This window comes from Macaca thibetana, chromosome 8, assembly GCF_024542745.1.
Source record: "Macaca thibetana thibetana isolate TM-01 chromosome 8, ASM2454274v1, whole genome shotgun sequence".
NCBI classification, from domain to species: domain Eukaryota; kingdom Metazoa; phylum Chordata; class Mammalia; order Primates; family Cercopithecidae; genus Macaca; species Macaca thibetana.
In genome coordinates, this window is record NC_065585.1 from 4,567,469 (window position 1) to 4,591,464 (window position 23,996).

Here is a 23,996-nt window from a genome sequence, read left to right on the forward strand (position 1 = left end):
GCAAAGTCCAAGATCAAGGCGCCAGCAGATTCAGTGTCTGCTGAGGGCCTTCTTCCTGGTCCATAGATGACAGCTTCTCCCTGTATCCTCATGTGGTAGAAGGGGCAAGGCACTTACCTGAGACCTCTTTTTTTATTTTTATTCTTTTTAGAAATGGAGTCTTGTACTGTCACCCAGGCTGGAGTGCAGTGGTGTGATACATCTTATTATACCCTTGAACTCCTGGGCTCAGAGATCCTACCACCTCAGCATCCCAAGTAGCTGGAACCACAGGTGCGCACCACTGCAATGGGCTTTTTTTTCCTCCCCCACAAGACAGAGTCTCACTCTGTCACCCAGGCTGGCGTGCAATGGGGCAATCTTGGCTCACTGCAACCTCTGCCTCCTGGGTTCAAGCGATTCTCCTGCCTCAACCTCCCAAGTAGCTGGGATTACAAGCCCACACCACTATGGTGGGCTAATTTTTGTATTTTTAGTAGAGACGGGGTTTCACCACGTTGGCCAGGCTGGTCTCAGGTGATCCGCCTGCCTCAGCCTCCCAGAGTGCTGGGATTACAGGCGTGAGTCACTGTGCCCCGTCGGCTAATTTTTTTTTTCAAGACAGAGTTTTGGCCGTGCATAGTGGCTCATACCTGTAATCTCAGCACTTGGGAGGCCGAGGCTGGTGGATCACCGGAGGCCGGGAATTTGAGACCAACCTAGGCAACATGGCAAAAACCCATCTCTACTAAAAATACAAAAATTAGCCAGGTGTGTTGGTGCACTCAGCTACTCAGGAGGCTGAGACATGAGAATAGAATTGCTTGAACCCAGGAGGTGGAGGCTGCAGTGAGCTGAGATCGCACCACTGCACTCCAGTCTGGGTAACAGAGGGAGACTCTGTCTCAAAAAATAAAGAAAGAAAATAAAGAAAAAGAAAAAAAAAAAAAAGATGGAGTCTCGCATTGTTGCCCAGTCTGGTCTCAACTCCTGTTCTCAAGCGATTCTCCCGCCTTGGCCCCTTGAGGAGCTGGGATTATAAGTGCCAGGCAAACAAGGCCTCTTTTATTTTATGTATTTATATTTATTTTTTGAGAAAGGGTCTTGCTCTGTCACCCAGGCTGGGGTGCAATGGCATGATTTCAGCTCACTGCAACTTCTGTCTCCTAGGCTCAAGCGATTCTCCCACCTCAGCCTCCCAAGTAGCTGGGCGTATAGTCGTGCGCCACCATGCCTGGCTAATTTTTGTATTTTTCGTAGAGATGGGTTTTTGCCATGTTGGCCAGGCTGGCCTCAAACTCCTGAGCTCAAGTGATCCACTAACAGGGCTTCTTTTATAAGGGTGCTAATCCCAATTGTGAGGGCTCCATCCTCATGAAACAATCACCTCCTAAGGGCCCCACCTAATACCATCACCTTTCATGTTAAGATTTCAACATACGCATTTTGTTGGGGGAAACACACATTTAGATGATGGCAAAATGTTTGAAACAGTGACTCCTCCCACCCACTGCCTGAAATTGTCCTGTTATGTATCCTTCTGCTTCTCAATTCTGATGGCCCTCTTCCATGTGTGATGCCACTGGGAAATGCAGGCTCTTGAAACAGAGGAGCTTAGGAGAGTGTTGGGCTGTTATGTAGAGAGTATCCACTAAGGGACCAGGCCCTCATCAGGAACGGGACACATGTGCTCTCACTGTTGGTCACAACCAGCCATGTTCCCAATGAGGAGGCCACACCAGTCTCAGTGGGCTCACAGGGTATCCAGGACTGGGTTCCAGAGCTGCACACCCCACCTGCTGCCTCTTCACAGAAGCGGGGCATCTACCTTCCTCAGGCTAGTGTTGGTGGAACAAAAACACAAAGCACAACGTCAGTGCCGTGCCATTTCCTGTCACCCCAGCGTCCCAATCCATGAGCTTGCCGTCTCCCTCCATTGTGATATTCTGTCATGTTTCACAGATTTCTGTGCAGAGGTTTTGTACATCTTTCTTTTCATTTGTTCTTCCATTTTTAACTTTTCTTTTTTCTTTCTCTTTTTTAATTTTTTTGACGGTCTCCCTCTGTTGGCCAGGCTGAAGTACAGTGGCGTGATCACAGCTTACTGTTGCCTTCAATTCCCAGGCTCAAGCCATCCTCTTGCCTCAGCCTCCCAATTAGCTGAGACTACAGGTACGCGCCACTGTGTCCAGCCTCATTCTATTTACATTTTATTTTTAGGCCAGGCCTGATGGCTCATGCCTGTAAACCCAGCACTATGGGAGGTTGAGGTGGGTGGATCACTTGAGGCCAGGAGTTCGAGACCAGCCTGGCCACCATGGCAAAACCCCGTCTCTACTAAAAATACAAAAATTAGCCAGGCGTGGTTGTGCACGCCTGCAGTCCCAGCTACTTGGGAGGCTGAGGCACGAGAATTGCTCGAACCTGGGAGACAGAGGTTTCAGTGAGCCAAGATCACGCCACTGCCCTCCAGCCTGGGTGACAGAGTGAGACTCTGTCTCAAAAATAAATAATTTTTTATTTTTAATTGTCATTAGTATATAGAATTATGGTTAATTTTAAAATATTGGTCTTATAGCCAAAATCCTTGCTAAACAATGTATCACTATATTATTATTTTTTTTTGGGTCGGAGTCTTGCTCTGTCGCCCAGGCTGGAGTGCAGTAGCCGGATCTCGGCTCACTGCAAGCTCCGCCTCCCGGGTTTACACCATTCTCCTGCCTCAGCCTCCCAAGTAGCTGGGACTACAGGCACCCGCCACCACGCCCAGCTAGTTTTTTGTATTTTTTAGTAGAGACAGGGTTTCACCGTGTTAGCCAGGATGGTCTTGATCTCCTGACCTCGTGATCCACCCGCCTCGGCCTCCCAAAGTGCTGGGATTACAGGCGTGAGCCACCGCGCCCGGCTATATTATTTCAAAGAAACATGATGCTAGATAAGAATAATAGTATAAAGGAGTCATTGTGGAAAAGCTGAAAGTTGACAGTTGTTCACATCATTATATGCTCGGCTTCTTTGACAATATTTACTTAATGTTTCTCCCCATAGGAAAGATAGGTTTTGTTTTGTTTTGTTTTTCAGACAGCATCTCGCTCTATCACCCAGACTAAAGCGCAGTGGTACGATCACAGCTCACTGCAGCCTCAGCCTCCCTGAGGGCTTAGGTGATCTCCCACCTCAGCCTCCTGAGTGACTGGGACTACAAGCACACAACCATGTCCCACTAATTTTTGTATTTTTTGTATAGATAGGGTCCCACTCTGTTGCCCAGACTGGTATCAATCTGTGCTCAAGCCACCTGCCCACCTCAGCCTCCCAAAGTGCTGGAATTACAGGTGTAAGCCACCATCCTTAGTGAAAGATAGCTTTTCTCTTTTAACTCCAGAAAATGCTACAAGATGGATACACCACATCCACACAAATCTCCCAAGGACTTTAGAGAAGATGCATTTGGATGAATTTGTAACTCTTGACCTTAAACAATTTGGGGCAGCACCTCTCATTGTGCCCTGGGTGGTCCTCACATCAGGCTTAGAAACACTAGCTGGGCTGGGCGTGGTGGCTCAGCACTTTGGGAGGCCGACGCAGGTGGATCAAAAGGTCAGGAGTTCGAGACCAGCCTGGCCAATATGGTGAAACCCCGTCTCTACTACAAATACGAAAAATTAGCTGGGCATGGTGGCACATGCCAGTAGTCCCAGCTACTCGGGAGGCTGAGGTAGGAGAATCGCTTGAACCCGGGAGGTGGAGGTTGCAGTGAGCCGGGATTGTACCACTGGCACTCCAGCCTGTGCAACAGAGTGAGACTCCATCTCAAAAAAAAAAAAAAAAAAAAAAAAAAAAAAAAAAAAAAAAAAAAAAGAAGAAAGAAAGAAAGAAAAAGAAACACCAGCTGTCCTCAGGCTGGGGCAAAGGAAGGCAAGGGCACCCACACCTCGTAGGTGAGACACCATCCTTTGAAGAGGAACTACATTCAGAGTTAAATTTAGGGAGCTGTAAGTAAGTGTGCCAGACTAAAAGGCAGAGATCAATGCCTGCCTGAAAAAAATACAGTTTGAAAAGAAAAAAATAATAAAACAAAAATAAAATGCAGTTTGACTGGGCATGGTGACTCACGCCTGTAATTCCAGCACTTTGGGAGGCTAAGGCAGGCAGATCACTTGAGGTCGGGAGCTCAAGAGAAGCCTGGCCAACATGGTGAAACCCCATCTCTACTAAAAATACAAAAACTAGCCGGGCGTGGTGGCATGCGCCTGTAATCCCAGCTACTGGGGAGGCTGAGGCAGGAGAATCACTTGAACGCGGGAGGCGAAGGCTGCAGTGAGTGGAGATGGCACTCATTGCTCTCCAGTCTAGGAGACAGAGCAAGGCACTGTCTAAAAAAAAAAAAGAAAAATGTGATTTGAAAGGTGACAGAGGGCCAAAATGAAGTACCTCTTGTCTAGAGATGGTTACCTGGAGAAGCAGAAGGTGTGGCCTGCATTCAGACCTGTTCACCAGTCAAGGGAACACCATATCCAGGCCCCTCCACCCCATCCTGCCAAGGGGGCCCGGCTGGCAGACCCAGTGGAGGATGGCACTGGCAGATTTTAAAGAGAGTATCATGGCCTGTTTTTGTTCTGTTTCTGAAACAGGGTCTCACTCTGTCACCCAGGCTGGAATGCAGTGGCACAGTTATAGCTCACTGCAGCCTCGACCTCCTGGTCTCATGCAATCCTCCCACCTCAGCCTCCTGAGTAGCTGGGACTACAGATGTGTGCCACCATGTTCAGCTAATTTTTAATTTTTATTTTGTAGTGATGGGGTCTCCCTGTGTTGTCCAGGCTGATCTGGAATGCCTGGCCTCAAGCAGTCCTCTCACCTTGGCCTCCCAAAGCACTGAGACTCTGGGCACAAACCACTGCATATGGCCTGCTTAGTTGTTGTTGTTTTTTTTTAGATGGAGTCTCGCTCTGTCGTCCAGGCTGGAGTGCAGTGGCACAGTCTTGGCTTATTACAACCTCCACCTTCCAGGTTCAAGCGATTCTCCTTCCTCAGCCTCCTGAGTAGCTGGGACTACAGGCGCATGCCACCACAACCAGCTAATTTTTTATATTTTTAGTAGAGACAGGGTTTTGCCATGTTAGCCAGGATGGTCTCAGTCTCCTGACCTCATGATCCACCCACCTCAGCCTCCCAAAATGCTAGGATTACAGGTGTGAGTCACCGCTCCCGGCCACCTGCTTAGTTTTTAATTAAACACACACACACACACACAGTCTGGGCAGTGTCTCACACCTGTAGTCCCAGCACTTTGGGGGACTGAGGTTGGTGGATCGCTTGAACCCAGGAATTTGAAACCAGCCTGGGCAATGTGGTGAAACATCATCTCTACAAAAATTAGCTGAGCCTGGTGGCATACTCCTGTAGTCCTAGCAACTTGGGAGGCTGAGGTAGGAGGATCACTTGAGTCCAGGAGGTCAAAGAGGCTGCAGTGAGCTATGATTGCACCACTGCACTCCAGCATGGGCAAGAGTGAGACCCTGTCTAGAAAAATACAAAAACAAAAAAATAAGGTCAGGTGTGGTGGCTCATGCCTGTAATTCCAGCACTTAGAGGGGGCCAAGGTGGGAGGATCACTTGGGCCAAGCAGTTCAAGACCAACCTGAGCAGCATAGTGAGACTTGTCTCTACAAAAGTTTTTAACAATTAGCCAGGCACGGTGGCGCGCACCTGTGGTCCCAGCTACTCAGGAGACTGAGGTGGGAGGATCACTTGAGCCTGGGAAGTCAAGGCTGCAATGAGCTGTATTTTCACCACTACATTTCTGCTTTGGTGACCCTGTCTCAAAGTATATATTACTCAAAGAATCACAGACTATTAGAGCCGGAAGGGATCACAGAAGACCTCTACCTCCATGTTTCCTAAAGTATGCTCCATGGAACCTCGGGGTACCTCGTGAAAAAAGGGTTCTGTGGCTAAATGGGTTTGGGGCAGGTTGCATACTCTCTCACGCCCTCCTTCCTCTTTGTAGAAGCATGACTCTTCTCACTTTGCTAAAGGCTCTGAGAAGACCTGCAGACAATAAACTTATGTATTATTGTTTGATCCAGTGCTTCCCAATTTACCTGACTTCCCAAAGCTTCTTTAATCATGTGCAGAACATGTTTTAGGAACAAATGATTTGCTCCAGTGCCTGCATTTTAGTCTTGAAGAAACAAAGTGCCCCCAAAGCCGAGGGCTTTGTCAGCCCTGTGGCCCCAGGAGCTTGCTCTGTACTGCCCCAAACCCCTCCTTCACTCTCATGGCGAGTTGGTGCCTTAGACCAAGTACACCCAGCGTGCAGACCCGCAGTCCAGGCTGCTGCAAATGTCGCTGGCTGGGATTAGAGCATCTTATCAAAGCATCAGGATCCTAAAACACAGAGGAAGGAATTGTATCAGGGAGAAACACTGGGTCCAGAAGACCCAGAGTCAGCCCAGTCACCATCCGGGTGTGGATGTGGGTCTAGGGGAGAGAGCAGCAAGGGCTGGAGACATGTCCCAGCAAGCACCGAGAGGCACAGTCAGATGAGTTAAGCAGGTTCACTGATGGCAGGAGAGGCAGCAGGCAGAGGGGACTGCAGTTCTCAGCTCGGCTGGGTGGTGGATCTGTTAGCCATGCTGAGTGAGGAACACCAGAAGAAAAGCAGGTTGGGAGGAGGGTAGCGATGGGGCTGCAGGAAGCGGGCTGAATTCCTGAACACAGGTGTGGAGGGTGGAGACCTGGAGAGGACGGGCTTATCTAGGAAAAGAACAGAGGGAACCCCCCACCGGTTCCCCACCCCCGTGCCCCAGAGGGCGAACTCAGTGACTGCCTGGGCCCTGGGGATGGAGATGGGGCAGACAGCAATGGCACCCCTCCGCCAGCAGAGGGCCACGGTGTCAGCCACATCCAGAGAGAAGTGACACAACGAAGCCCTCACAGACATTATCTTGCCTTCTGGAACTAAACCCTTGCAACAAAGTTCCCCAGCACAGCGCTCAAAGGAGCAGAAGCGGGCTGAGGGGAGCCAGTGACAACAGAGCCTTCTGGGCCTTTGCCGAGGTGTACAGTGGCTGACAGCAGGGCAGCTGGGCCTCAGGGATTCCGGGCAGAAACGAGTTTTGTGGATGTGTCAGGGAGACAGGGGCAGAGAGAGAGGGTGGGCAGCTGCGAACTGGGGAGACTGATGCGGTGGCACGGTTCATCAACAGGAAAGTGGTAACATTCGTGATTATTCAAAAATTCCCATGAAATACTATAGCAAAGGTACGGAAAAAGTATATAAAACGTAAAAGTGCAGTTTAAGGGATGGCCGCCGAATGCAGGGCAGCACTGCAGGAAGGAACACGCCTGGCACCTCCAAATCCCCCAGGGCTCTGCTGGGGTCACAGCCCACCCACCCCAGCTGTATTCACCATTCTGACACTTAGAGTAACCACCTTCTTGCTCTTCTGTCAATTATTTACTACTTAATGATGCATCCCTAAACAATGCAGTTTAATTTTGCCTGTTTTGGAATTTTTGTGAATGGCTAGATTCCACCCTGTGAAGATGACCACTGTTTCTCCATCCTGCCCTCCGTGGTATTCAGTGCCGCGCAGTCCAGGCTGTGACGAACAATGCCATGCACACTGCCACCCGGGTTTCCCGGTGCTCATAACTACACATTTCAGGAGCACGTTTTGTATCAGCAACGTGGTGAAGACTGATGTCCTTTTGAGTTTTCGGAGGAAGTGCTGGTTCTCCTGCTCTTCTTCAGGGCTGTCCTCCAAGACTGCACAGAACTAGTTAGGACCAACCTGTTGGCTGCGGAGCTCCTGGCAGTCACAACTCCTGTTTATTCTTCGCCTGGAATAGGGCCTTGCACCCAATATGCAGACAGCCGATGCCACGGGGTGAAGGAATGTGCCGGGAAATCTGGAAAAAGGCGACCAGTCACTGTAGACTGTGGGTCACCCTCTGCCTTCTAATCCCCCGCCACTCAGGGGAGAAAGGAGGTAACCACAGGCTGGCTTTTCCAGGAAAGCCGCCGAAAAACCAGACGGGCCCAGCGGGACGGCACAGAAATGCTCGGAGGCGCACGACGTTCCGAGGAGGCCCCGACTGCTGGAATGGGCATGTCCGCTGATCTGATCCCTGATACCAGCTACAATGCACTAAAAACTTCTTGGACTTTCTAACTGCTGTAAACGGATTAGCTGGGTTCTGGGGCCGCGCCGGGAGGTGGCGGTGTGGTCCTGCGCGAGCGGCCGGCCGCGTTCAAGTTCAAGCTCCGGGCTGGGAGGCAGCTTCCCGACCTCCGTGTTTCTGTAGTAACTTAAAGAGCCAGGCTGGGGGCTGAGGGGCTCGCGGGGGAGGGTTCCTGCCCCCGGGGGCGGCGGGGAAGGCGAGGGCGCGTGGGCGACCCCGCTCCGGCGGCACAGCCAGGGGGCCCGGCTCCTCCCCGTCGGGAAGACGCGGCTTCTCCGGGCGGCGGGGAAGGGTCCCCGGGGCCGCGCCCGCCCCCGCGCCACCCGGGCCGCGCCGCCCTCGGCCCTCGTCCCCGCTCCCGCCCGCGCTTCCCACCGCCCGGCCAGGTCCCCAGGCCCCTCCCCGGGTCCCCGCCCCAAGCCCCGCCAGACCCGGCGCCGCCGCCGCCGCCGCCCCCCGCCCGCGCGCCCAGCCCCGCTCCCCCCGCGAGCGCGCTCCCGCCGCCGGCCGCGCCTCCCCTCCCCCTCCTCCTTCCTCCCCCGCCCTCCCGCTCCCGCTCCCGCCGCCGCCTCCGCCCGCCGCCCCGGCCGCGTCGGGTAAACCTGTTTGGAGAGGCGGCCGCGCCGGGGCGGATCGTGCGGCCGGCGGCTCCCTCGCGGCTCGCGGCGTCGGGGCCCGTGGCGCGCGCGCGGCCGCCCCTCGGCCCCGGAGCCCCTCGGCGGCGCCACCATGTACTCGGGAGCCGGCCCCGGTGAGTCCTCGCGCTCGGGGCGCCCGCCCGGCCGTTCGCGCGCTCCTGCCCGTGGTTGGCGGGCCCGGCGCGGGCGGCGGGGGCCGGGGATCGGGGGGCCGCGGGGTCGGGGCGGCGGGGGCCGCGGGCGGGCGAGCCGGGGCCGGGCTTGGGGGCTCGGGGAGCGGCGGCGGCGGGGCCGGGCCGGCCGTTTTCTCGGCGCCGCGTTGGACGCGCAGCCCCGGCCTCCTCGGCCCCCGCGAGTCGTCGGGGCGCCCCGCGCGGCCTGGGCCCCTCCCGCGCCTCGGGCCCGCGTCCCGGCGTCCTCGCATCCCCCGCCCGGGGCCCGGCGGGCTGGGGCCGGGGCCGAGGCTGCCGCCGCGTGTAGGCCCGAGGCCCGGAGCGCCCCGCTTGGCCCGGCCTCGCTGCCCGCGCGGGGATGGGGGCGCCGCAGCCCTGCCTGGCCCGGCCCTAAGCGCCCGAGGGGGTGGAGGCCGGCTCGGGGCGCCCGGCTCGGGGCGCGCACGGCCGGGAGGGGAGGGGGCTGCGCCGGTCCCGACCCCAGCCGCCGCGAGTCTGAGGCGCGCTCCGCTGTGGTCCAAGATTCTTGCTGCCAGCACTTCTTCGGCCCCTTTTCCCAAGGAAAGTCTGGAAATGCTGAATTTTGGCCAATTCCTGTAGTTAGGACTGCCGCCTGGAAGGGGGAGGACGCGGCTCCCCGGAACCCTCAAACTGCGTGCGCGGCTCGTTCTCATTCCAGACACGCCGGCCTCCCCATTCAAGTGCTAATTCCTTTTACAATTTCCTAGGAGAGGTGAGGCGAGGTGGATTCCTGTAGCACCCCTTGTTGCTAGTCGGCCTTTCTCTGGAAAAGTTCTAAAAAACTTAAAGCAGTAACGCATTGTTTTTCTTTTTAAATGCAGAGTAGAAGGCGGTTTCCTTGCTGGGCCAAGAAAACGGTCAAGTGTTGTACTGCTTTTGGCGTGCTCCCACCAGGCACGTGGCTCCTGGCTCTCCCGGCCGGCCTGGCCGCTGGGACGGGGCACCGCCTGCTCCCCTTTGTCCGCTGGGCCCCAGTCGGGCCGCAGCCTCGCCAGGCTCGGGGCTTATGTTTACCCGGCCGGTGAGGAGGCTCGCATTCCCGATGCTGCCCTCGCTGCTGCAGACCGGCCCCAACTTGTGCGGCCCGGGAGGCCCCCTGGCCCACCTGGGTCCATTGATGGGGGCCCCCACTGCTGAGGCTGTTGGCTCTGTGCCTTGCGAATGTCGCGTCTTTTTTCTGATGTCATTTAGAAAGCTTCAACAAGGCGGAGTCTGACCAACTTTTCAAGCCATGAGGGCTATCAGCAGTTTGAAGAATGATTTTCCCCCTACACCTGGGAGGGCCACAGTCCTGGAGCAGATGCTGGCCTCTGGAGGCCCTGAGTGGCCAGGCGCCCTCGTGGGAAGGGACCGGGCATCCCCTTGTGTGAGTTGGGACCTTCCAGCTCCTTCCTATAGAGGAACACAGCACACATGGGACTGACAGCACATTTGTTCAGGTTATCAGTTTTAAAAGTTGGAGGCCCAGAAAAAGTGAAGAGCCTTGAGGAAGGTCAAGCTTTCCGTGTTGTGTTTTGCGTGTTAGTTAATTCGCTCCGCTTGCGGAGGTTGCTGGTGTTTGTGAAGACAGACAGCCAGGGCTCAGAGAAGCTGAGAACTTCACCAAGGTCACGCAGCAGTGAGTGAGTGTCGGGACCATCAGTCGGACTTCCGAGCTGGTTCTCTGGGTGCCTTCCTCAGGGCAGTGCCTTTCAGGCCCTATAACCCAGACCCACAGCAAGAAGTGTCTGTTAGGGCTGGACTGGACCAGCACCTGCCCGCCTACTTGTCATTGACAGTGAGGCTTCAGGAAGCAACCCCAGCTCACTGCTGTTCTTTACTGTGTGCTCTGCCCTGGGACGCTGGCTTGTCGATTTCATTTGTCAGCGCACCTTGGCCCTCAGGATCCGCAGGCTTGTTTCTGTCACTCGCTGCTGTTTGGAGATTGTTGCTGTGGTGTGGGCCTGGTAGGGAGCGGACCCTCTGGAACAGGACGGTGGTTGAAAGAATAAATGTGTCTGCGGGATAATTCATAGCTAATGGCAGGATGGGAATGAACCCAAGTTTCAGGTTGTACAAACGTGCTGTAATTATAAGTCTGTGGTGCAGTTCAATTTTATGCTACACATTAAGGCTTTTAATTTTGTGTAAAAGGAATTTTTGGAATAGTCTTCATTGAGACTCTTTTTAATCTTATATTTTCTAATTTAGAATTATAAGACATTCCATTTGAATTATAGAAAAATTAACATTGAGAGGCCAAGGCGGGTGGATCACGAGGTCAAGAGATTGAGACCATCCTGGCCAACACGATGAAAACCCTGTTTCTACTAAAAATACAAAAATTAGCCGGGCGTGGTGGTGCGCGCCTGCAGTCCCAGCTACCGGGGAGGCTGAGGCAGGAGAATCGCTTGAACTCTTGAGGCAGAGGTTGCAGTGAGCCAAGAGGGCGCCACTGCACTCCAGCCTGGAGACAAAGTGAGACTCTGTCTCAAGAAAAAAAAAAAAGAAAAGAAAAATTACAAATAGTTTTGCTACTTCCAATTGTAACACCCTTATTAGGCAACTTACTAATTTAAAAAACAGTTCACAATAGCTCTACATTATACCAATCACAAACAAATGCTATTACATACGTGAATGCTATTTAGAATCTGAAGTTAGAAACGTGACTGTTTTTTCCATTTTTTGAACTGAGTTATTAGGATGGGTGGATTCTCCGGTGACCTTGAACTTTCGTTGATGAACAAATTAGTTGTTTGGTTTTTTAACCATTCAAAGGCCTTGAACTGTGTCTGGTGATCGCCTCCCCCAGGATATTGTCTCTTATGACTTTGCTACGCTTTCAAGCTCCTGTGTATTACACCCCTCGCAGATTTGCCACAAAGTAACCTCTGTGACATCTAAGACTTGACAGTTGTCTAAATAGGATTGTGACTTTGAGAAGAGCTGACCTTCACCATGGTTTATAGAGCCATTTAACTCCTCCTGCCCCCTCTCTCCCTACCCCCAGTGGTCCCCATGAAGCTATGGCCAGTTCTCCCAATACTGGTGCCCATTTGCCATGGCAGGATATCGTGGTCTACCCATGGGGCAGCAGACATGGCTGAGGCCATCGCAGTATGGCTGGGTATGTGTGCAGAGTCCCCCTTGGGTCTTTGATAAACCCTGGGGAATAATTTAAGTAAGTGCATAGGAAAAAAGATGTAAATGCTTCCAAACTCCTAAAACCTGTACAATTTGAAGAAGCAGAATTATTTTTTAACTTCTAGTTTCTATCTCAAAAGTGTCCCCAATGCCAGTCAGGCTTATTCTGTCTGAGCTGTGCAGTGAATGCTCTCCTGTAATGGTCCCGTTTCAGGTGGTTTTGTTTTATGAATCGTTATTCTGAATCTTCAAAACGTAACATTTGAGTTTTAAAAATAGTTAATATTGTGAAATAATTGAAAAGACACAAAAGTAGAGTGACTTGTTTAATACCCTCCCATTTATCCATTACGAAGCTTCAACAGTCATCAAGGTTTTCCACATTTGCTTCAAATATGCCCCTTTTCTTTGTGGACATTTTCCAAAGTGAATTGCAGACCTGTCATTTTACCTCGCTATTTAAGTATGCGTGTCTAAAGCAATGGAGACATTTTGAACATACCCCAGTGCCGTTATCACAGTTAACAGTCTGTGATCAATTTCTCTCATTTTCTCAGAAATGTGTTTACAGTTGGGTGCTTTGGATCCTGAATTTTAACAAAAGTTCACACACACATTTGGGTCTCTGCCTTCCACCTCTAAAGCTAGCCCACTCTCTCTCTTCTCCCTGCATTTGACTTTTTATATTTATGTTTTTTTTTTTTTTTTTTTTTTTTTTTTGAGACGGAGTCTCACTCTGTGGACCAGGCTGGAGTGCAGTGGCCGGATCTCAGCTCACTGCAAGCTCTGCCTCCCGGGTTTACGCCATTCTCCTGCCTCAGCCTCCCGAGTAGCTGGGACTACAGGCGCCCGCCACCACGCCCGGCTAGCGTTTTGTATTTTTTTAGTAGAGACAGGGTTTCACCGCGTTAGCCAGGATGGTCTCGATCTCCTGACCTCGTGATCCGCCCGTCTCGGCCTCCCAAAGTGCTGGGATTACAGGCTTGAGCCACCGCGCCCAGCCTTTTTTTTTTTTTTTTGAAACGGAGTCTTGCTCTGTTGCCCAGGCTGAAGTGCGGTGGCACCATCTTGGCTCACTGCAACCTCCTCCTCCTCCCGGGTTCAAGCGATTTTCCTACGTCAGCCTCCTGAGTAGCTGGGACTAAGCCACCACGTCCAGCTAATTTTTGTATTTTTGGTAGAGATGGGGTTTCACCATGTTAGCCAAGCTGGTCTCAAACTCCTGACCTCAAGTGATCTGCCCATCTCAGCCTCCCAAAGTGCTGGGATTACAGGCATGAACCACCGTACCCGACCTACGTCTTTTAAAATCTCTTTTCTTCCGAGCATTCGTGCCTCCCCTCCTGCTCCATTTTTTCTTTAATGGTTTTAGAAAGAACCCCATTGCTCAAAATCTTTGTTTTTTGGTCTCCATTTTGTTGAGGGGGGCTGTTTGGAGACCCAGTTGCTCATGGTTTTAATTCTGACACATTTAAGTGGTGTTTTGTTTTGTTTTGTTTTGTTTCTGAGAATTGGGGTTGCTCTGTGTTGCCCCAGCTGGAGTGCAGTTGCACAGTCATGGCTCACTGCGGCCTCAAACTCCTGGGCACAGGCTGCCCTCCTACCTCAGCCTCCCTAGAAGCTGAGACTACGGGCATGTGCCGCCATGCCCAGCGAAGGTTTTTTCACTTTTTTAGAGGTGGAGTCCTGACATGTTGCCAGGCTGTTAAGCATGTTTTGGGGCAGGTCCCTTTGCATGTTTAATTTTCAGTTGCGGCCGGGCGCGGTGGCTCAAGCCTGTAATCCCAGCACTTTGGAAGGCCGAGACGGGCGGATCACAAGGTCAGGAGATCGAGACCATCCTGGCTAACACGGCGAAACCCCGTCTCTACTAAAAACACAAAAAATTAGCCGGGCGAGGTGACGGCGCCTGTGGTCCCAGCTACTCGGGAGGCTGAGGCAGGAGAATGGCGGGAATCTGGGAGGCGGAGCTTGCAGTGAGCTGAGATCCGGCCACTGCACTCCAGCCTGGGCGACAGAGCGAGACTCCGTCTCAAAAAAAAAAAAAAAAAAAAATTTCAGTTGTGGCAGAATCCTTTTTGTGGTCCTCTTTCAGCAGAAGCGACGCTGTATAACCTATGGCAAATATGGAGGAGAACTGGAGAATCTTGCTCAGTTTATCTCATAATTATTTCAAATAAGAGGGATTCTTTTCTCCCCAGTGTTGGGTTGGGAACGGCTCCCTCCTTCAGTTACCTCTGCCCTTATCGTTTGTGGCCAGCTCTGCGCTCCCTGTGGTTGCTGCCTCCTCCTCACTGGGGATCTGCTGGCCCACGCCACATATTCAGAGCCCTAAGCCTGCTGCTGCGGTCAGGGGCCTGCACTTGTTCGCTGTAGCCACTATTCTAATTTTTTCCTCCAAAAGTTTAGGAACTTGAAACCACTCTTTGTTCTCGGTCCTTTACACGTTGTGACCAAATCACCAGGCCCCTCTGGTTTCTCTCTCCATGGAGTTGTATCCAGGGTGAGTAGACACTTCATCATCTGCGCTGGGAGTTTTCTCCAGGGCAGTGGGCACCTGTAAGCTTTCCCTGGTACGACACAAGACCTGTCCACGCAAAGCGGGGTGGACGGGCGGCCTCTCAGGTTCAGTGCATTTTTAAAATCTGGGGCTTGTGTATATCTTAAAGACGAACAGGGTTGAACATTTTAAACTTGTTTCACCCCTCATGGCACTGCACTTCCTGAAATCCTCATAAAATCTGATGGGCGTGAGTGTGGTGTCATTGAGGTTGCCACTGGTTCTTTCCAAAGGGTGCTGACGCGCGTCCCCGTGGTGAGCTGGGAGAAGCAGGGTGTGGGAGGTGGGCCAGGCCTCCCTCTGTCTGCCAGGAGCCAGGCTGTGTGGGTTGCATCAGGAACTGGAAGCCCTACCTCTTTCTTTTTTTCCTTCTTTTTTTTTTTTTTTTTTTTAAGACGGGGTCTCACTCTCATGGCCCAGGCTGGAGTGCGGTGGCACAGTCAAGGCTCACTGCAGCCTCAGCCTCCCCTGGCTCAGGAGATCCTCCCACCTCAGCCCTCCTGGGCAGCCTCCCAGGTAGCCTACAGGTGTGCACCACCGCGCCTAGCTAATGTTTTGTAGAGACGGGGTTTGCCCTGTGTTTCCCAGGCTGGTCTGGAACTCCTGGATTCAAGTGACCCACCTGCCTCAGCCTCCCAAAATGCTGGGGTTACAAGTGTGAACCACTGTGCCCGGCCCCTGCCTTTTTCCTCTTCTCACTGTTGTCGAGGTGGACAGACAGGAGTCTGGTCAGAACTCCAGCCCCGTCCACATCCGCTTGCGTGGTCTCAGTTTTCTCGCCTGTGAAGTGGGGACTTTGGCCTGGATGCCTAGCGTCCTCTCCAACCTGACTTCCCTCATACAGTGACTCTTCTGCCTTCCCACCTGGCCCCGGCCAAGGGGCACAGGCGCCTCTGCTGGAGGGGAGTGGCACGTTCCCCACAAATCCCCACGAATCCTTAGTCTGCATACTGTGACCCAGGACAGAAGAGAAGGTGCTGGAGGCCTGCAGTGACAGCCGGAGTCGAGGTCACATAGGCTGGCAGAGCCTGGCTCCTACTCTTTCTTGCAGTGTTTCTTTTCCTGTTTGATGTGTCAAAAAAATCCATGACTCCCAGAGTCAGGCATTTATTATTATTTTTTAATTTCTAAATTAATTAATTAATTTTGAGACAGAGTCTCTGTCGCCCAGGCCGGAGTGCAGTGGCACACTCTTGGCTCACTGCAACCTCCGCCTCCCGGGTTCAAGTGATACTTGTGCCTCAGCCTCCTGAGTAGCTGGGACTACAGGCATGCGCCACCACACCCAATTTTTTTTTGTATTTTTAGTAGAGATGGGATTTTGCCATGTTGCCCAGACTGGCCTCGAACTCCTAAGCTCAGGTAATCCACCTGGCTCAGCCTCCCAAAGTGCTAGGATTACAAGCGTGAGCCACCATGCCCGGCCTATTATTATTATTATTGTTATTATTTTGAGATGGGGTCTCACTCTGTCGCCCAGGCTAGAGTGCAGTGATGCAGTCACGGCCCACACGGCCCACTGTAGCCCTGACTTCACAGGTTCAAACGATCCTCCCACCTCAACCTCCCAAGAAGCTGGGATGATTTTTTGTAGAGATGGGGGTCTCCCTGTGTTGCCCAGGCTGGTGTCACTCCTGGCTTCAAGTAATCCTCCTGCCTTGGCCTCCCAAGGTGCTGGGATTACAGGTGTGAGCCTCTACACCCAGCACAGAGTTGAGCATTTCTTAGAAGCATCTGTGACCTAGGCCAGGTTTGGGACCCACTGGGTTTGGGATAAGGGTGGGGAGGGAGGTAGAAGCCCTGGAGCATCCCCATGGGAGTGGAATTGAGGGAGGGAGGAGCCCATGCCAGAAACCTGGAGGACGGCTCCAAGACAGTGGGGTCAGTGCATCTGTGGGAGATAGCGTGTTGGGTGCCCCACAGGGCACTTTGTGGGGTTCTCCTTTACTGATGAAGCGCGCAGTTCTGACAAGTGGCCGCCATGCTTGTGTGCAGTGCCCCCTGTGGTTTCATGTTGCCGTGAACACCACTAGTCCACTACCAGACGGAAGGGGACTTCTGAAGGTGATTACTGGCGCTTCAGTAAATGCCATGCAAATTGGCCAATACCTGTTTTTAAGGACCTGTATCCCAAAACAAACAGAACTGTAGCAAGGCTTAGAAACAGCCAGACTCAGGGACTCAGGTGGCTCCTAACCCGAATCTCTTATTGTAATTGACATCCATCTTGGGAAAATCCTACTGGGGTAGTAACTCAGGGCAGCGTTGTCCTTTGCCGTGTCGTTGCTGAGTGTTTCAGCTCTGGGGTTTGTCCGTAGAGAGTTAGGGTACTCTGCTGCCAGAAGGCAGCCACTAGACACTTTCATCTTGCAGCTGTACCTAAAAAGATCAAAAACCAAAGTTCACAGGTCATAGCCATTTGAGATGTTTGTCAGGTTTGACTCGTGAGTAAAATAATACAACTATTTTGAGTTTGTGTTTCCAACATCATGCTGACTGGTTGGAGGCGTTTGCAGCAGCGCTCTTGTTCCGACGGTCGGAGGACCCTAGGGTGCTTTGCCCTGTTTGTTTTTGAGCTTTGATGGTGAAAGGACCCTCCTGTGGGACCCACGTTCCCAAGCCTCTCTGGCGTCTTACTCTAAGTGAGCTTATTTAGGGCGGGAAGCTGGTGGGCACTGGGTGTAAATGGGGACCCTGTAGCCCCTGCTTTGGGGTGGGTGTCCGAGTCCCTTATGATTGTAGGGTGATCAGTGCCCTGTTTTGTGTGGCGCTTGGCGTGCTTGGAGACCTGGACACCATTCTGGTCTGAGCACGGCCCCATGCTCGTGTGCAGGCTGAGCAGTGGGAATGAGAAGCCTGGGGAAGCCCTGAGGGATGGCGGCCTCCCCTGCTCCTCAAGCTGGCAAGCCGGGGCATCATTTGTTTTACGCTGTTTTTGCAGGGACAAAGGAGTTAATAGAGTGACACAAGTAAAAAATGCAGAGAAAGCAAGGAAGATGCCAAGAGTGATGAGGGGGTGACTTGGAGCAGATCTGTGTGTGGAGGTGCCTGAGCTCTGGGGAGTGGCTGGGGGCCCATGTGACGTTGCAGGATGCCCGCCTCAGCATGACACCACCCCCAGCGCAGGCTCAGGTCAGGCCCACCTCAGCGGAATGCTGGGCACGTGACGGGCGTCTCGCCTCACCTCTCTGAACCTCAGTCTCCTCTTCGTACAGAGTGAAGGCCTCATCCTCGTGGTGGTGGTGCTTTGATCAGAGCAGATGATGCGGGCGACCTGCAGTTGCGTCCCACATGCGGGGCCCTCAGAAGGTCCCTCTGATGGTGACTGTTACTCCCTGTGGTGAGGGCGTTACTCTGCCTGGCAGTAGGGCGGGTGCTCCTCCTCCCTTTGATCCTCTTTGTTGACCTCTGGGTCTTTACTTTGCAAGCAGGGAAGGATAAGAAAACATTTTAAAACACTTATCTCTGATAAATAACACTCATCTGTCTGGTGTCCACAGCGGTCTTGAGAGGCTCAGGCTGGGGACCCAGAAAATGGCCTGTGTCGCGCAGAGCTCACCTCCATACAGACCCAAGTGCACCGGACCCCAACAGCACTTGGGGACCTTCCTTGCCCGCTCGTAGACAGGAACAACACTGAAAGGGCGCCAGCTGTGCCCCCCGGGCCACGAACCAGACTGAAGCCGGTGGAACTTTAGAAAGCCACGTGCTGCCCGTGGCTTTGCCGTGGTGGCTTGAGTGGCCCCATTGGTGACTGGGGCAGGGGGACGTTGCTGGGCACGCTTTGGTCCCTGTGCATGCTGCTGCTTCGTGAAGTATGCAGTTTGCAAGATGCTAAAATGCGTGGCTCACTGTAAGAACGGTCACGTTAGGTGTGGATGGATTCTCAGTGCTGAGACGCTCACTCATCACACCTTAACTTCGCTGTTGGCCCTGGAAGCTTTTTGGGGGGTGGTCCCTGTTCTGTGCAACTCCCCTGAGGAGTGCAGAGCATTCTCCTGGAATGTTCTGGAACACTTGAGGGTAACCCTGTGGGCATAGCCTAGCCATTCCAGGACTGTCTGGTGAACGCAGGATCTGGGTCGGGGATGCACATGGTGAGTCGGCAGGAATTCCGGTTGGACTGCCCCGGGGAAGCTTCGCAAAGGATGTGCCATTGGAGGGAGCCAGGCTGGGGTGAGGCCCGTTCATGGCGTGTGATTGAGGAGAGGGCTTGGCGGCAGCATCAAAACAGAACTCAGCAGTGCGCCAGGTGTAAAGCACCCCCTGGGTATGTAGGATAAAAGACCATGGTCGGACAGGGTCAGGGGCTGGGGTTGGGGAGGGGCGAGTTGCCTGGTGATCAGCACAGACCCACCAAGAAGGAGCGGGACTGGGCCGGGCGCAGAGGCTCACGCCTGGAATCCCAGCACTTCGGGAGGCCAAGACAAGCTAATCACCTGAAGTCAGGAGTTCGAGGCCAATATGGTGAAAACCAGTCTCTACTAAAAATACAGAAATTAGCCGACCTTGGTCGCGGGCGCCTGTAATCCCAGCTACTCGGGAGGCGGAGGTTGGAGTGAGCTAAGATCGCACCACTGCACTCCAGCAAAGGAGGGATGCAGCCAGGGCCCAGGTGCAGGCTGAGGCAGGGAGGTCAATACCAGGGACATGCAGCAGGGACCAAGCAGAGGAGGGATGCCAGCTGACTTAGTCTTTAAAAGGATCCCTGTGGCTACTATGTTAGAAACAGACCAAGATGGGGGGGGTGGAAGCAGAGAGGCCTTCCTGGAGGAGGCTGCTGGGATGGTCCCAATGGAGGGCATGCGCTGGGGGGAGAGGACCACTGGAAGGAGCGGGAGAGGGGTGTGTGCCATGCACTGTCCCCTGCCTCCAGTGTGGTGTGTCCGTGGTTGATGCTGCTTCTCTTTGAGCCCCGTCCCATTTTGCGTTTCTCATTGCAGACCCCAGTGGCATCATCTTGTTGACAGATGTTTCAGAAGATGTCACCACATGACAAGGGTGTGTGTCTGTCTCCCTCTCTGCTCCTTTTATGCCCCCCATAGTGTCTGGCATCTGAAGGCCAAGCCTTCCTCCCTGCCGGGGAGCACACGGTGCCAGGGTTGCCCATTGCTCACTGGTGTGGATGTTCACAGTTGGCGGCCTCGGAATGCGAGGACCAGAGCCTCCTCCTGAGCCCCCAGCCTTGCTGTTTGTTGGGGACACTGGCTGCTCGGTGCTGCCGTCTCCCACAGCTGCGTCTCCTGGGTGTAGCCCGGCGTGTTCTCTGTCCCGAGTGTCTTTCTTGCAGACCGGTGGTTGGAGCTGTAGGGGTGGTTGGATGCAGGCTCTCCAAGTTTGGGTTTGTTCTGCCGCTGTCCATCCCCGTCCAGGTTGAGGTGGTCATGCGCCGAGCACGCCGGCTCTGTGGCCTGGGGTGTGTGCAGTGTTGATGATCTGGCTTCACTTCTACAAATGGGGACTTGCCCTGCTTGGCTGGTTGGGGTGTGCTTGAAGACAGGGGCAAGGCTGGCCCCAGTGGGCTGCCTCCCAGAGTGAGGCAGGGCTCCAGAGGAAGCGGAGCCGAGTGACCCGGTCGAGACCTCCTGGGCGGGGGCTCTTCGGAGCTGGCCTGAGGAGAGTGGGTGCCACCCATGCAAGCCAGTGTGAGTGTCTGTTATGTACAAGCTTGGTTCCAGAAACCCAGGAGGGGACGGTCCATTGCACTCACCCTGCATCTTCCTGGCTCCCCGTGCATCTCGCCCTATGGTGGGCTCTCCTGTCCACGTGTCTCCATCCCCCACTGTGACCTCCTTGCCCCGGGATCATCTTGGTTCCCTTGTGTCTACTTTGCAGTGTTCGCCATGTGTTTTCTTTTACTCACTAAAGGCTTACTGCCTTTGGTTATTTCTTTGTTTAAGAGTTAAATCTGCATGTTGAAACTCACTTGCCCTATTGAAAAGTTCCATAGCCATCCCACCCTGGGACCTCTTCTTGTGGTTTGTGGCTCCGTGACAAGTGGCCTCCCAGGGCTGTGTTTGGGATGGGAGGTGGCGTCGGTGGCCTGGCAGGGGTGATGACGGTGGCCATTATGGAGGAAGGGGCCATGGGGCCGCATCCCGTAGCTCTGATGGAGACAGGTAATGGGTGTGCACGGGAGGGAAGCATGGCCACGTCAGAGGGCACGCAGCAGGACGGTGCCCTCTGTTCCCACCAGCCCTGTCCTTCTGGGGGTTGCTAGGTCCAGGCGTGCCCCGTGTCCATCCCGGGGTCAGACCGTTGACTGGCTGCTGGAGGCTGAGTGCCTCCCTGTGTGCCCTCAGGAGACAGGTCAAGGCTGGATTGCCGGGGGGACATGTGGCAGTGACATCAGATGAACCATTGTAAGATAAACAATTCAGTGGCATGTAGCGCATTCACTGTGTGGTGCAGCCGTCATCGCTGACTACTTCCAGACCGTCTCATTCCCCCAAGAGGAGACCCCATGTGCATTAAGTCGTCACCCCCATTCCCTCCCACCTAGCCCCTGGGAACTCCCCGTCTGCGTTCCGTCTCGCTGGATTGACCTATTCTGAGTATGTTCTACAGATGAGGCCACACAGCCAGTGAACTCTTGTGTCTCCTTCTTTCACTCGACATGTCTTCAAGGCCCACGTGGCATCAGTATTTCATTTCTTTTTGTCATCAAGTATCTGAGTGGATGGATATGTCCCAGTTCATCCATAATTTGTCTTGTTTCCACCTTTTGACTATTATAAACAGTGCTGCTGTGAGCATTTGTGTACAAGTTTTCATGTGGACGTGTGTGTTAATTTCTCGTGGGCTGGGTGAGATGGTGACTCTGTGTGTAACTGTTTGAGGGCCCGCTGAGCTGTTGTACAGTGGCTGCACCATTTCCATTCCCGCCAGCCACTGGCGAAGGGTTCAGTTTCTCCCCGTCCTCATCAACACTTGTTATTATCATCTGAAACTTTTAGAAAGTGAACCATACTAAACCATTCCTAGCAGATTAGTTACCAGAGTGAAAAAAATGTTGGATGTAAGATGTCTTGCCCAGATCACCTAATGGATATTAGGTGTGTTCATTTCTTCATGCCAGAATGTACAGCATATTTGGAACCTGGATGACTAAATGAACATAATAAAGGTAAACATCATTGAACAAGGCTAAAAAGGGAGTCCGGTACCCACACTCCATCCTGGATGCCTCATATGTCAAAGAAGCTTGTTCTCTGAGTCAGTGTTGAGTGACAGCTATGCGCTGGGGTCATGCCCGCGACTGGGGACAATGGTGAATGGACACAGTCTTGGCTTCTGCCCTGCGAGCTCACGGTCTGAGTCATGAACGCAGATGTGGGTCTGTGAGCAGTCACACAAATCCATGGAAAATGGCAGGTGTCTCCAGCGCAAGCAAGTGCTTGGTCCAGTAGGAGGGGCAGGAATGTGGCCCCGAGCGTGGGGTGTCAGGGACTGCTGCGGCCAGAGGCTGCCAGAGCACGGCCATCGTCCTCCAGCCCAAGGAGGGGCAAGTGTGGGAGACAGCGAACCCACCGGCTGCAGGGTGGAAAATGGTTGGCACGTGGCTTGGAGATCATCAGAAATGGCACCTGTGAGGGCAACTGTGGGCGGAGAGATGGAGCAAATGTGATGTGAGGGAGAGGCTGGTGAGAACTTCTGCTCCTTTGGCATGGATGGGCACAATTCAGGAGTCAGGGAGATTGCTTGAGCCCAGGGGTTCCAGGCTACAGTGAGCTGTGATTGCGCCACTGCACTGCAGCCTGGGTGATGGAGCGGGACCCTATCTCTTTTTTAAAAAGAAAAAAGAAAAGGAGACCAGATTTATGTTGAATTTGCAAGCTTTGAGGAAAAAAATTTTTTTTTTCTTTATCTTGGGGACAGGGTCTTACTCTGACACCCAGGCTGGCTTGCAATGGCGCAATCTCAGCTCACTGCCTCTGCCTCCCTGGCTCAAATGATCCTCCTGCCTCAGCCTCCCACAGATGCATGCCACCATGCCTGGCTAATTTTTTTGTATTTTTTGTAGAGACAGGGTTTCGCCATGTTAGCCTAGGCTGGTCTCAAACTCCTGAGCTCAAAGCACTCTGCCCGCCTCAGCTTCCTAAAGTGCTGGGATTACAGGCGTGAGCCACCATGCCCGGCCGAGAAGTTTTAAAGGGCTTTTCATTGTGGAAAAATTCAAATGTACTTAAAAGTGGAGGAGGAAATATAAGGAACTCTCATGTGACCGTCACTCAGCCTGCCCTCCTCTCCTCCCCCGCACCCTCCACCGTTTGAGTCATATCATTTCATCCATAAACATTCTCTTACCATTGTACTTGACAATGATTTTAGGCTTACAGAAAAGTGTCCAGAGTAGTGCAGGGCTCCTATAGATGGCTTCCCCTGTTGCCATCATCTTGTCTGATCCTAGGGCAGATTGGCATTGCTATAGGCCTCTTACCCGGCCTGCAGCTCTTAGGCACATCTGTCCATTTGACTAATGGCCATTTTCTGGATATTCCATGTTCGCTTCTGGAGCCCCCTCCTGCCCAGGCTCCCATGTGGCCGGTGCTGTTGCCTGAAGGCTCCTCTTTCTCCTCCCTTCCTCCTGACCTGGGACCCCTTCAGGTAGCCCCGCATCTTTTCAGCGTGCCTCTTCACATTCTCAGTTTCTCTTCTGGAACCTGCAAGCTGCTCCGGGCTCCTTGTATTTTTCTTGCACTAGCCCGTTTCATCCCTGAGCTCCTGTTCTTTTATTGGAGGATGGTGCTAGAAACACAGGTCTGGACGCAGGCAGGAGACACACACGTCCACACTAGCATGTGTGTGCACACATGCTTATCCACTGCATTCATGTTGAAAACCATGGGATCATACCAGTGTTTCAGATTCACGTCCACCCCAGCAGGGTTTCTCGCCTCCTCCATTGCTTATAACATTAACAGGTGTTAAGAAGCCTGGCGCTCACTGTCCACAGTGTGTCTGCTTATTCGTTGAAACCTAGCGTGCCCGTAGAGTGTGGAGAATTGCCGGCCCTCACCCCTGCGAGACAGACTTTCTGACCGGAACCCTCATATGTGTGTGTGGCTCTTTTTGTCTGTGGCCTTCCAGTGCAGTTGGAACGCTGCTTTCAAGAGTTGCCTGGGGGAGGTCCGTCCTCCTCTGTGCTCTGCAGTGCAGTGAGCGCGAGGCCTCCCGCGGCTTCCTTAAGCCTCTGGCCTGCCTGGTCCCTGGCGCCAGGTCTGTTTTCCCTGTTCCCTTCTCTGACCCCCTTGGTCTGAGCCACGCCTCTGGGCCCCAGCGTTGCTGGGCCACGTTGTTGTTTTA

General features: G+C 53.3%; 1 protein-coding gene across 1 annotated transcript in view; it reads left to right on the plus strand.

Moving 5' to 3' along the window:
* Window positions 1–8,866: 8,866 nt before the first annotated feature.
* AGO2 (argonaute RISC catalytic component 2) overlaps window positions 8,867–23,996 on the plus strand; it is a 119,847-nt gene continuing 104,717 nt past the window's right edge. Inside the window, exon 1 of the mRNA XM_050800235.1 lies at window positions 8,867–8,923. Coding sequence (XP_050656192.1) covers window positions 8,902–8,923 — 22 coding nt within the window. The 5' untranslated portion in view covers window positions 8,867–8,901. The remainder of the gene's footprint in view (window positions 8,924–23,996) is intronic.